At 45.5% G+C, this 12081-nt stretch overlaps 1 protein-coding gene across 2 annotated transcripts in view; it reads left to right on the plus strand.

The window, feature by feature from the left end:
- Positions 1-12081, plus strand: part of DNTT (DNA nucleotidylexotransferase) — a 28506-nt gene that overhangs the window by 11663 nt on the left and 4762 nt on the right. For both annotated transcript variants that reach the window (XM_037138843.2, XM_037138844.2), the window contains exons 5-8: positions 604-675; positions 1742-1865; positions 7308-7440; positions 8505-8613. In XM_037138843.2, the coding sequence (XP_036994738.2) occupies positions 604-675; positions 1742-1865; positions 7308-7440; positions 8505-8613 (438 nt within the window). The remainder of the gene's footprint in view (positions 1-603; positions 676-1741; positions 1866-7307; positions 7441-8504; positions 8614-12081) is intronic.

Here is a 12081-nt window from a genome sequence, read left to right on the forward strand (position 1 = left end):
GCCTGTACATTTCAGGTAGAGAGCCAGGGGTGGGTGATTGTTTATGTAATGATGTTGAAGGATTCCCCAGCAAGGCAAGTTGGTCATCCAGGAGTATGTTTCAGTATAGTCAAGTGCAAGGTCACCTATTTAAGAAAAATAATCCTAACTCTATCTGGAAGAGGGTGAGGTGGCTCTGAGCCAGACATCATAAGGCTTAGAAATTTGGATTGGCTTTTCACTGGGCCCAAAATTAATCCACTCAGATGAAAAGTCTTCTTTGTTTCAGCAAGTTCATATGCATTAAAAAGAAAATGATCGCAGATATTTAGACATACTTTGGTCAGTAAAGGTTCTGGTGTTCTCATTGTATAGATTTGGACCCAAATCATTCTGTACCTTTGTTCCTGAGGATTGAAAAGTAATCCTTGGAAATATAATGACCTAAGATTTTCAAGATTATAGGGAAATGTCTTGTTTTCTCCAGATAAACTACAGAAACATCGTCCACACATGGGTGTGCATTTTATGAAAAGTCAAGCTATTAGATCTGAAAACTCAAACATCTTGGACTGTGACTGACCAACATCACTAATTTAAAATATTTTCCCTCTGTCTATGCAGGAAATTCTTGAAGACGGAGAAAGTTCCGAAGTTAAAGCTGTGTTAAATGATGAACGATATCAGTCCTTCAAAGTAAGGAATTTTGCATATATTTATTGAAAATGGTTTTTCAGTTAATCCTATTACTTCTTGTGGGTGGTTGTATTAGTCAGCTTGGGCTGCTCTCACAAGATGCCGTGGGTTGCTTAAGTAACAAGTACTTCTTTTCTCATGGTTCTGAAGGCTGGGTGCCAGCCTTCAGATTCTGAGAACAGGGTGCCAACATGGCTGGGTTCTGGTTGGGGCTCTCTTCCTGGGTGGCAGGTGGAGTCCTTCTCAATGTGTTCTCCTCATGTGACATAGAGAGAGAACAGCTCTCTGGTGTCTCTGCTAATAAGGGCACTAATCCTATCATTTTGGCTCCATCCTCATGACCTCATCTAAAGCTAATTACCTACCCAGGGCCCCATCTCCAAATACCATCACCTTAGGAGGTAGGACTTCAGCATATGAATTGGGGTGGGGTTCATTGCTATTAACTCAGTCCATAGCAATGGTCTAGGAAGCAGATGCCTAAATAAGTATGGGAGCTGGAGCTTATTGCCCTGCTATGATGAGACACAAATTACCTAGCCTTCCAGGGCCTGCCACTCATGTGCACGGGCCTAGAAGGTGGCTGTGGGCAGGTTCCCTGGGCTTTGAGTGCAGACAGATCAGGTTTGAATCTGGGCTCTGCCACTTACCAGCTGTATGATGGTAGAGAATTTATACAACCTGCATGCACACCACTCTTTAGATGGTGAAGCTAAATATGCAAAGCACAAGTGTGTGTAAGGGACCCTTGGCCAAGGGGAGTGCCCGACAGGATGACTGTTGTCTCATGCTGGTAGCACGGGCCACCCCATGAGCAGATTACAGGGAAGTCCTATGCGGATGCCAGAACCTGCCTCCTCATGTCTGTTTCATTCATCAGGAAAGGGCCCTCCTGAAACGAACATGTCTCTAAAAAATTACTATCACCCACCCACCTCTCCTATTCAGGAAGAAACAAGGGTCAGAGATCTGTTCACACTTTTTCTTAATCCTTTGGCCTTGAAAAGTATCACTTCATTGTCATGGTTATTTTAGAACTGAAAGTATGCCTTTCCTTCCTTTTTAGCTCTTTACTTCTGTGTTTGGAGTGGGTTTGAAGACATCTGAGAAATGGTTCAGGATGGGTTTCAGAACCCTGAGTAAAATAAGGTCAGACAAAACCCTGAAATTCACCCAAATGCAGAAAGCAGGTAAATTGTGTCTCCTAAAAACCTCCCGAGGTTCCCACGGGCTGGGCAGGTCCTGGTAGAGCCCTAAGTCAGTTGCATTTCAACTTTAATCTCTGCAAGCTGAGTTGCTTGTTTGGCCTCTTTTCATGCTATGGTTAAAAACAAACACTTTTGGAATCACACAGCCCTGGATCCAAACCCTGGCTTCAACATTCTGCAGCTATGTGTTCTTGAGTAAGTTTGTTAACATCTTTGAGCCTAGTTTATTTCATCTGTAAAAGGGAAGGGACATTGGTACTTCAATGGGAAACAAATCAAGTAATGCAGGCAGAGTCCTTAGCGATTGGCCTGGCACAGAGCAAATCCGCTCTTTGTAGTGGTTGTCGTCATTCCTTTATGTTCAGATGTCAGACCAGGTTGCACTGTTGACCTGGTTCTTACTGAGCTGACCCTTCTACCCTCTGGGTTCTGGTTGCGTAGAAAGTGATGGTGTGGAGTTAAGGGTAGAAAGTCAACACGGGGGTTGGCAAGTACCGAATATTTGAAGAAAGTAGAGTTGTTGCCTGGCACAGATATGAGTCTGGTTTAGACCCTGTGGAACACCAGAACATAGAAAAGAAATAGTGGAAATCCAGGCACAGGCTGATCAACCCAGTCAGCCTCGCTGGTGTGAGGAGGCTGTGCTGACACAGGCATCTCGAGAGCCTGGTGGGAGCTCCTGGGGGTTGAAAGTGGCCAGGCCACTTCCTTTTAGGAGGTCCTAGTAGACTTTTTTTAAATGAAGGAATGTCAATACACAATCAAAAAAAGTATTGTATGTTTTAAATGTTTACTTTTAACATGCAATAAAAATAAAATTTAACTGATTTGAAAGGGCATCACATCCACAGTTGTGAGCCCCGTGGCTCCTAAGTTACAAAGAATGATGAAATGATCAACATTTTTAATGATATGAAGATAAGGGGATCTTCTACAAGAGGAGACTAGAAATAAAAGAGAATAGCCGTCTTCTGTTTCAGGGATGGAATGAAACAAGCAGCAGGAGAGGAAACAAGTCAAACCCTGGTGGTTCGCACCAGCACTGCTGTAGGTGACCCTACTCATCTCTCATTGAGCTGCTAACCTCTGAGGGACTGCTAGAAAGCTTAATAAGATGCCACATAGGAAATAAAAGAGTGTAAGGGGGGGAAGACCCACTACTTATATTCTGAGCTGCTGAAAGTACACATTTAATAAGAGTGATGTACCCCAACCAGCCTTAGAGATGCCATTAAAAAGAAATTTACATGAGTATTAAACATAAGTAATAGGTGGCTTGGAATGATAGTGAGGACTCTCGACACACAGAAATTCTGGGGTGGCAGTGTAGAGTCTGACTTAAATAAAAACCCTATTAAATGACCCCGAAGGTTTTCAGGATCTAAGTTTCTAACTCAGCAGCTTTGCAAGCTGGAATTTTTCCTCCCTACCCAGCTCTTCCAGCTTGGTGAATAAAGCAGCTCTCATTCACTTAATTAGCCAGTGATCACCAGCAGCCTATTTAACACTCTTGTTTTATGCAGAACTCTAAGAATACTTTTCTATCATGCTTACAGCTCAAAGCTTCTGTTCATATATATTCCTTTAGCAGCACAACAATAAATGGAATTGTCAATGGGAATAGTTTAGAGTACTGCAAAGGTAAGCTAAATAAGCTAATTGAACATGCTGAAAGTGTGATCCATGGGTCCAATGGAAAACCTGATTCAGTTTTTTTATAGTTGGACTTGGTTTTAGTCCCCTGAGGCTTGAGGAATCACGTGCCACATTGGCCTTGAACAATCAAAATCTGAAATATAATGGCACACATATAACCTTACTCAGTGTGTTGCTTCTAATAATGAGTTAACCTCCCCGACCATACCAAAAAGGAAAACAAGAAAGCCACTGAAGTTGCTCTCCTGATGTCAACAAATTATTACACTCATAGTTTCTCCAATTCCATTCCTGATATCTGCACATGTCCTTAAAGAAGCTGTTGTAAGTCATGACTTTTGGCTTATGTACATCCTGAATAAGCCCAGTTTTATGGTTACCAAGTGAGCTGCAGTTTGAATGTCAGCCATGATAAAAAATTTTGTATCAATAAAAAGGTTAATGGAACATCACTTTTTAAAATTTTTTCACATGAACAAATTATATATTTAATTTTATTAAATTGATTTTTTATTGTGATAAGAGCACTTAACATGAGATCCACCCTCTTAAGTGATTTTTCTCCATTAGTATCATAACTTATTTACCCATTTCCTATTTGTGCACATTTGGGTTTTTTCTAGTTTTTGGTTATTATAAAAAAATATGCTATGAACATTCTTATACCTGTGGAGATGTGTCCTAATTCCTCTTGTGTATAGACCGAGTTTTGAAATTGCTGGGTCAGAGCATAGTTAGTTATTTAGCTCCAGTGGATACTTCCCAAAAGTTTTCCAAGGTGGTTGAACCACTCGACACTCCCACTAGCACTGTCTGAGATTTTCAGTTGTTCCACATCCTCACCTACACTTGCTGTTGTCAACTTTTTCTGTTTTGACTGTCCTGGTGGCGAGTAGTGTCATCTTATTGCAGTGTTAGTTTGCATTTCTCTGATGACATTTTCAAGTGCTTTTGGCCAATTGCTCTTTCAGGAGGTGCCTGTTGAAGTCATTTTACCTTTTTAAAGTGGGTTGTTTAGTCTTTTACTTGTTAATGTGTAGGAGTTAGCTAATGTCCTGGATGTAAGTCCTTGGCCAGATATATGAAATGCAAATATCTTCTCAGGGTCTGAAGATTGCTTGTTCACTGACTTAATAATGTCCTTTGATAAACATAAGTTCTCATGTTGAATAAAATCCAAATTATCAATCTGTTCATCATAGTTAGTGTTTTTTTTTCACTGTGTCAGAGATACTTGCTCACCCTCAACATCACAAAGAAATCCCCTGTTTTCCTTCAGAAGCCTTGATGAACGTGATGTGGGTCATAGAATTTTGCAGTTAAGCCTGTGGTCCACATCATATTCCTTAACCAATTTTTAAGTGCACAACAGGGTATTATTAACAAAAGACACAATGATATACAGCAGAGCTCTAGAAGATATTTGTCTTATATGAGTGAAACTTTGGACCCACTGAGCTGCAACTTCCCTGAAGCATTGTTTTTTAGATCAAACTCCCAATGCACAAAAATGTGCATATTGCAATAAAAAATGTGGCTAAAATTTTTTTAAATGAGAGAAAGTTTTAGGACTGATATAAAAACACAGAGTATCTCACCAGCAGTGTGGTTGGGTGTTAGTCACAGCTAATAGATGCGTCAGTGTGAACATCATCCTCTCTGGGTCCCGCGGACACATTTATGTAACCGTCGTCATCTAGAGACAATGTGTGATGTTTGGTTTTGAGAATTTTGTGACCATGATGTTTAAACCAAATGACTTCCCAGCCTTCACCTCCTCATAATCCTGGAGGTGAGAAGTAAGGACAAATAGATTTGCTCCATGTCTTTCCAGAGAACCAGTAATGGGTGGGACTGTGAGGAAGTAGACTTAAGCTCTTCTTAAGAAGCAGGAACTTTGGATGTCCCCCCACACTTTTTTGAAGGGAGTTGAGAAAAATTAAGACCTATTCTCTTAGCAAATTTGAAGTATACCACACAGTATTGTTAACTATAGCTAACACCATGCTGTCTGGTAGACCTCCTGAACTCATCATCCTGCGTATCTGAAAGTTTTTGCCCTCTGACAAACATCTGTCTCTCTCTCTTTCTTTTTTAGAAATAAATGGTAAAGATTTGTTTAAGGGTCTTAGGGCTTGCAAACTGGGAATACAACAAGGCAATGCCCATAGTTCCTTAAAGAGGAAAGAAAAGCTGAGGGTTTTTTATAAGCGAGAAATACTTTCCCGAGAAGAATTAGTCCTGCAATGTTAGCCTGGTCCAGAATGGTGATCTTCTAGATGACCCGTGGTCTGGATACATGAATGTTCTTCCTTAAGTCCTTCAGGGCGTATGAGAGAGTTATCTGAAGCACTGGTATATCCAGGCATTGATGCAGGACTAGAAAATTCAAAAGTTTAAGTTCCCAGGCCAGTTAGAACAAGAATAGAATTGTTTCCTCATACCTCAACCTACTTGATGTTTTCTTTTTTCTTTTATCCTTGTTTATTCTATTACAGTTGTCCCAGCTTTCTCCCTTTGCCCTCTTCCATTCACCCACACTCCTACCCCCACGGTCCATCCCCACCCTGTTGTCCACGTCCGTGGGTCATCGATACCTGTGACAAACATCTCTCCATTTTCCCCAACCCCCAGCCCCTACACTCTACTTCTAGGAATTAGACTTCTCCAGTTCCACATACAAGTGAGATTATGCAATATTTGTCTTTCTGTGCGATTTATTTCACTTAACCTACTGTCCCCCAGTTCATCCATGTTGTTGTGAAAGGCAAGATTTCCTTCTTTTAAAGGCTATATAATATTCCATTGTATGCTAATTGGCTTGATTGTGGTAATCACTTCACAATATATGTATATCAAAACATCACACTGGAAACCTTAAATATTTGCAATTTTTATTTGTCGATTATTTCTCAGTGTAATAACTGGGGGGAAAAGAACTTTCTAAACAGACTTTACAGTTAAGAAATGGGCTGCTCTGGAGATATCAGAGCCTCCCATTATTAGAAACATCCAGGCAGAGTCTGAATGACTCCGTTGTGGGAATCCTTATCATGGGGATTCTAGATAAGACGGCCAGGCCTGTATTGAAGGATAAGTAGTCGTCCCTCCGGATCATCTCCCCTGCCCCTCTCCTCTCCTCTCCTCCAATCCTTCATTCCAAATCCTGGACATCAGGTTCCCATCTCCTTTCCTCCTTCACTCCATGCTGCCCTCCATGGGTCTGGGGAGTAATCAAGTCATTATAACAACTCTTCATCATAATAATCCTGTCTGAGCTTTCATTTACTCATGGTGGTCAGACAAAGAAGCAACAAGCCAAACCACCAAAGACATTTTGCACCTCAGATGCAAATCTGCCCTCTTCCTCTTCTTGACTTGAACTTTTTAATTCGTCTATCACCTTCCAACCCTGAGCCTTCCCACCCCAAATCTTTGTGTATTGTCTTCTTTAAGCAATAGGGTGCAGCTTCTTGACCAAGAGGACTGGTTCTTCATATGGGAAGTCAGATTTGAACCGCTTAGTTTCTACAGAGATTTGCAATATGGTCTCCTTCTTAGTTAGGAAGTAGTGAGCCTCTCAGTCAGGAAGCAAAGAGCCATCGTTACTGGGAAACTTTACCACCAAGGGAACAGAAGTATCTGGTGTCTGCAGAACAGGCTGGCGCTACTGTCTGTAGCCATGTGGGCCACATGTGGGGGCTGAGGGCTGGTCGCTTCACACGAGATGTGTTGCTCTCTCCATTGACCTGTCCGCTGGCCTCTAAGGGTTCCTCTATTATGAAGACCTTGTCAGCTGTGTCACCAGGGCGGAAGCAGAGGCGGTCAACGTGCTGGTTAAAGAGGCCGTCTGGGCGTTTCTTCCTGATGCCTTTGTCACCATGACAGGAGGGTTCCGGAGGTAAAAAACAAAGGTTGCTTCTGCCTCCTCTGCTCTAACACCTTCAGTGGCTCCCTACGTTCAGAGATTCAGGCTTCTAAACATGGCACATAAGGTCTTTGGCCTCTCCCTGCAGCCCTGGTTCCTACACCTCAAGTTTTATTCCAGTGACCCAATGGCTCATCACCTCTGCACACACAGCTGTCTGTTGCCTCAGCTGGACCCTTCTGCTTGTGCTGACTTTCCTCAAATCATCACCTGGCTGATTTTTTCTCATCCTTTAAGATTCCATTCAGATACTATCTCCTCCAGAAAGCCCTCCTTGACTCCCTCCTTCCCATGCTGGTGTAGGCACCCTTCCTCTGTGCTTGGATAGCTGCCAAGTAATTTGTTTGTATGCGTGCTTTTCCCACTAAGTTTTTAGAGCTTAGTGTTCAGTGAGAACCAGTGCCTGGTACCTGGCGCAAAGTAGGCCCTCAAAAACATTGGTTGGGTGAGTGAATGAATGAATGAATGAATGAACTCCCCACAGAGATGTGTGCAGTTGTTGGATACTGAAGCTTCCATTTTCAGAATGAGACTCCTTCCCCCTCACACCCTCCCCTAACTCCCCTTTTGGCTGTCTTACATGGTGCTGTTGGCTGCTCTGGCAAGCTGGGTTTGAGGTGAGAGGAAAAGTGGAAAGACAAGATCAATTTAAGAAAATGCCCTCAGTCAAGTCATAATTCCAAGAGGCCTATCTTATGTTATGTGAGCACAGTTCTTGGTTTGCTTGTCGCCATGCCTGTCTCTGGACACTGGGGAGTGGGGCGCATGTGTGAGTGTGTAAAAGAAATCATCTTCTTTGTTATTTTTATGCACACACACATGATCATGTATCTGTCTGCTTTTTACTTTTGTGTGTGTCCTAAATTTATTTTGCAAGGTGTGGAGTTGTACAACCAAGGGTATTTTGTTTAAAAAAAAAAAGTCAGGAGCACTTTGGGTTGCAAACCTGCAACACAGGCATAAAAACAAAGGTTAAAAATTGAGAGCTAAAAAATCTAATAGATTTCCATTTTATCTTGTGTTTTTTTTTTAATCAGGGGCAAGAAGATTGGGCATGACGTAGATTTTTTAATCACCAGCCCAGGATGCACAGAAGAAGAAGAAGAACGACTTCTACCTAAAGTGATAAACTTATGGGAAAGGAAGGTAGGAAGAAAAATCAAGAGCGGGTGTTTGGGCACTCAGGCTTTACACTGATGCCACTGGATTTTGCTCACTATCTCACAGTCATGTAGTGACTAACGCTTCTCAATTATTTGCAACAGCCAACACAATGGCACGTGACATGCAATGAGACACACCCGCTTTGGGTTCTAGAGTCCATGTTATGAACATGTATCTTGTTTATACACACTTGTCCTATTACCAAAGGAGCCGAGGTGGCTATGTCTCTGTATTGAACATGCAGAGGCATTCAACCCTCAAACAAAATGAAGAGCATGCTCAGTGAAGACCTGGGAGGTGTGAGCCAGAGTAGAGCAAGTGCTGGGGCTGGACAGGACTGATAAGGCCAGGATAAAATCAGTCTAAGAGGTGTCGCTGGCTCTTAGAACTCTGTTCTGGTCAATGACCACCTTGGCCTTGTGCTGAGATGTAAAAAAAGAAAGCTAGTGACGGTGGGCCAGGCCCAAGGGGAAGTCTCGGCTCAGGAGCTCCCACCCACAGAGGAAGTCAGAGTAGCCACAGACTGCCTGTAGCTCACTGGAGGAAGCTAAGGATGACCCTCCGGCCAGAGCCACCTATGGGGGCCCTGACTCCTGCCAGACTCCAGTGGGAGCTCTACTTGCCAAAGAGACTAGAGAGCCCTGTCCAGGGGCCCGGAGGAGGCCGGGGCACAGCTCCACCCACGAGTGGTCTAGCCTTTGCTGGGAGTGGACCAAGCTCCCTGCTGTGCCAGAGCGAAAAGCCCTCAGATAAAGTGAAAACAAGACTTAGAAACACCCAACCTTGGGGCCAGGAGCACCGGAAGTGAAAACCCAGCTTGGGAACCAGATCCCACTTCACCTGTGAGTCCATCCCTAACCTTGTCAGTCCCTCTCAGGAGAGTGGACCCAGGTGGCCAGGGGCCCTGAGAGTGAGTGGAACCGACCAAGCCAGGGGAAGGCGGGAGGAGGAAGAACCGACTGCACCTGGGCGGGCCCTTCTGCTCTGCTCAAGCAGGAGAGATGAAAGGTTTTCATGGATACAGAGCACGAGTCATGGACCCTGCGGCCGAGGCCTGGTGCAGAGGGTGCTGCCTGGCCCTCCACCGGGCACTCCTGAAAGACCTTGGTTTATGGGTACCACTCGCATGCTCTGAGACTGTCCCAGCACAAGACTGGGATGGGGTGGGGACATGGTGACAGGGAGCTTTTTTCCCATTGATCTTTCCTCAGTTTCCAGGCAGTCACACTGCTGGTCCCTGAGCAAAGAAATGGACAGGCATGTATGGAGACCGACACTGAGCACGTGGCATTGAGCTCTGTGACCTGAGATGCCTTATTTACCTTTTCCAAGCTTGTCTTTCCTCATCCATAGAAGAGGGACAACAAACTTCTCTCGTGTCATTAATGGGGGGCATTAACCCAGAGAATTAGATGAAGCACTTGGCACAGGGCTTGATAAATGGCTAATACCTGGTGGCTGTCATCTCGAGCTGTCCTGCACAGTCACTTACTGAACTCTGCGGAGAGCCAGGCCCTGTGCCAGGTGAGGGGACCCAGGAGAGAGCAGGCACGGCCCCTCGCCCTCTCTCGTTGACAAACAGGACCTCAGGGAGGGGATGTCATGGGGCAGCTCTGTCTGCACCCAGGTTCTTCACATTTAACCCCCATCTTGACCTCACTCCTCGTTCTGCTATTGTTACCCCAAACTGCACTTTCCAGATTATAAAAATTATCTCCCGCACGGGCACACCGGGGCACCTCTCGCACAACATCCCAAATACACACCCCGTGTTTTGGACACCTGTGGGGCATAGTGAACAGCCTGGGGGTGTTGGCTGGCGCCGCCCATCAGACGAATCTAAATGCGACCCTTGTAGAAGTCCCTTCGGCCAGGGGTGGGAGGAAGGGGGAAAGGAGCTGGGAAATATTGATTGGGGGGTGGTGGTGTCTCCATCCCAAAGACTCCATTCGCCCGAATCTCACTGGCCACCAGCAGTTCAACCCAAAGCAGACAGGGCTGAGCGTAGTTTGGGTTCACACCGGTGAGTGGCCCTTGGTGCAGGGCCCCTAACTGTTCCCAACAGCCACTTCCCCAGGCCATGAAACTGCCGAGATCCACAATATTGCCAATCATTCGAGGAAAGGATGTGTTCACTTTGACACACCAACTAGACTTGGAATAGGGGGCGCCAACTCTTATGAGAACGGGTTGGAGGGAACTGAAACCACAGAGTGGACAGGTCCTCACCCTCAAATCGGCCCCAGCTCCAGCCTCGCCATCCTCCCTGCTCCGTGGGGGACCCTGAGGCCAAATGCCAGGTGGCAGAGCCTCTGTCTTTGTGAGAGGGGAGGCTGAGAGCTGAGCACATCTCTCCTGCCCCTGTCATCTACCCGGAGAGCAGGCTGCTCTGTCCCCTGGTGGGGTGGCGGGGCTAGTGAGGGACCGGGAAATGCCTCCCTCCTTGTCAGGAGTCTCTCAGTTTCCTGCAGGGAAAAAAATAAAAACAGGTTGATGTGAACTCCTGTCCACCTGTGGGTGTTGATGGGGAAGCCGGAGGCCAAACCATCAAGGGAGTTTTCAAAACAGGAGAGAACTTTACCTAAAGAGAATGGGGCACAGGGGGTGGGGAGGCAACGAGGAAGGAAAGACTGCAGAAAATAGAGATGCCCCAGACAGAGGGCGGGAGGCGACCTCTGGGCCTGTGTGGGTGTTGACAACCGTGCCCTGTGCAGATGGAACTGGCTGGCCGTGCAGATGGGGGCATGTCATTCAAGGGATGCACCCCAAAGACCTGGCAAAACTCAAAGCAAAGCCTGCTAAGGGGCTTCCAGCCCAGGTGTGACTGCCAGGCAGTGATGGTGTGGACAGTTTACGAGTATTAGGAAGTGAACTGAATCAGTGATGCTCAAAGTGTGGTCCTTGGACCAGCATCGTCCGCACCACCTGGGAATTTGTTAGAAGTGCACATTCTCACCACCCCCTCCCCACACTGACCCACTCTGGGGACAGGGCTCGGCAAACTACTGTGACAAACTTTCGCCTGATGCACCTGATGATAGATTTGAGAACATCTGAACTAAAGAATGCGATAAATTACAAACCCCAATAACTATGATTGAATTATTCTGAGGTTATTTGGTCTTTTAGCTGCCACTCAGATTCAGCAGTTAATTGCATGATTCCTCACCCCCCCATCTGCCCTGTGCCACAAGGAATTCCATGGGGCAGCTCTGTTGGAGGATGTCTATCAGAAGTAGCGGGTAGGTTCTCTGCAGCTCTGCCATGAAGTGGCCTTGGCCGGGCCTCTCTAAGTGCCACCTCCCTCTGCTGCACAGACAGGGCAGTGCCCCCGCGCCTTGGCTCCTCTCAGAGTGGGGCCAGGTGGGCTCAAAACTCAAGGACAAAACACACCCGTGTTCTGCTTGAATCTGAAAACCTTTTGTTAAGAACATTCGTTAAGAAGCTGGG

Source organism: Artibeus jamaicensis, unplaced genomic scaffold (assembly GCF_021234435.1).
Source record: "Artibeus jamaicensis isolate MK-2021 breed Jamaican fruit bat unplaced genomic scaffold, CSHL_Jam_final contig_252, whole genome shotgun sequence".
Lineage (NCBI taxonomy): Eukaryota > Metazoa > Chordata > Mammalia > Chiroptera > Phyllostomidae > Artibeus > Artibeus jamaicensis.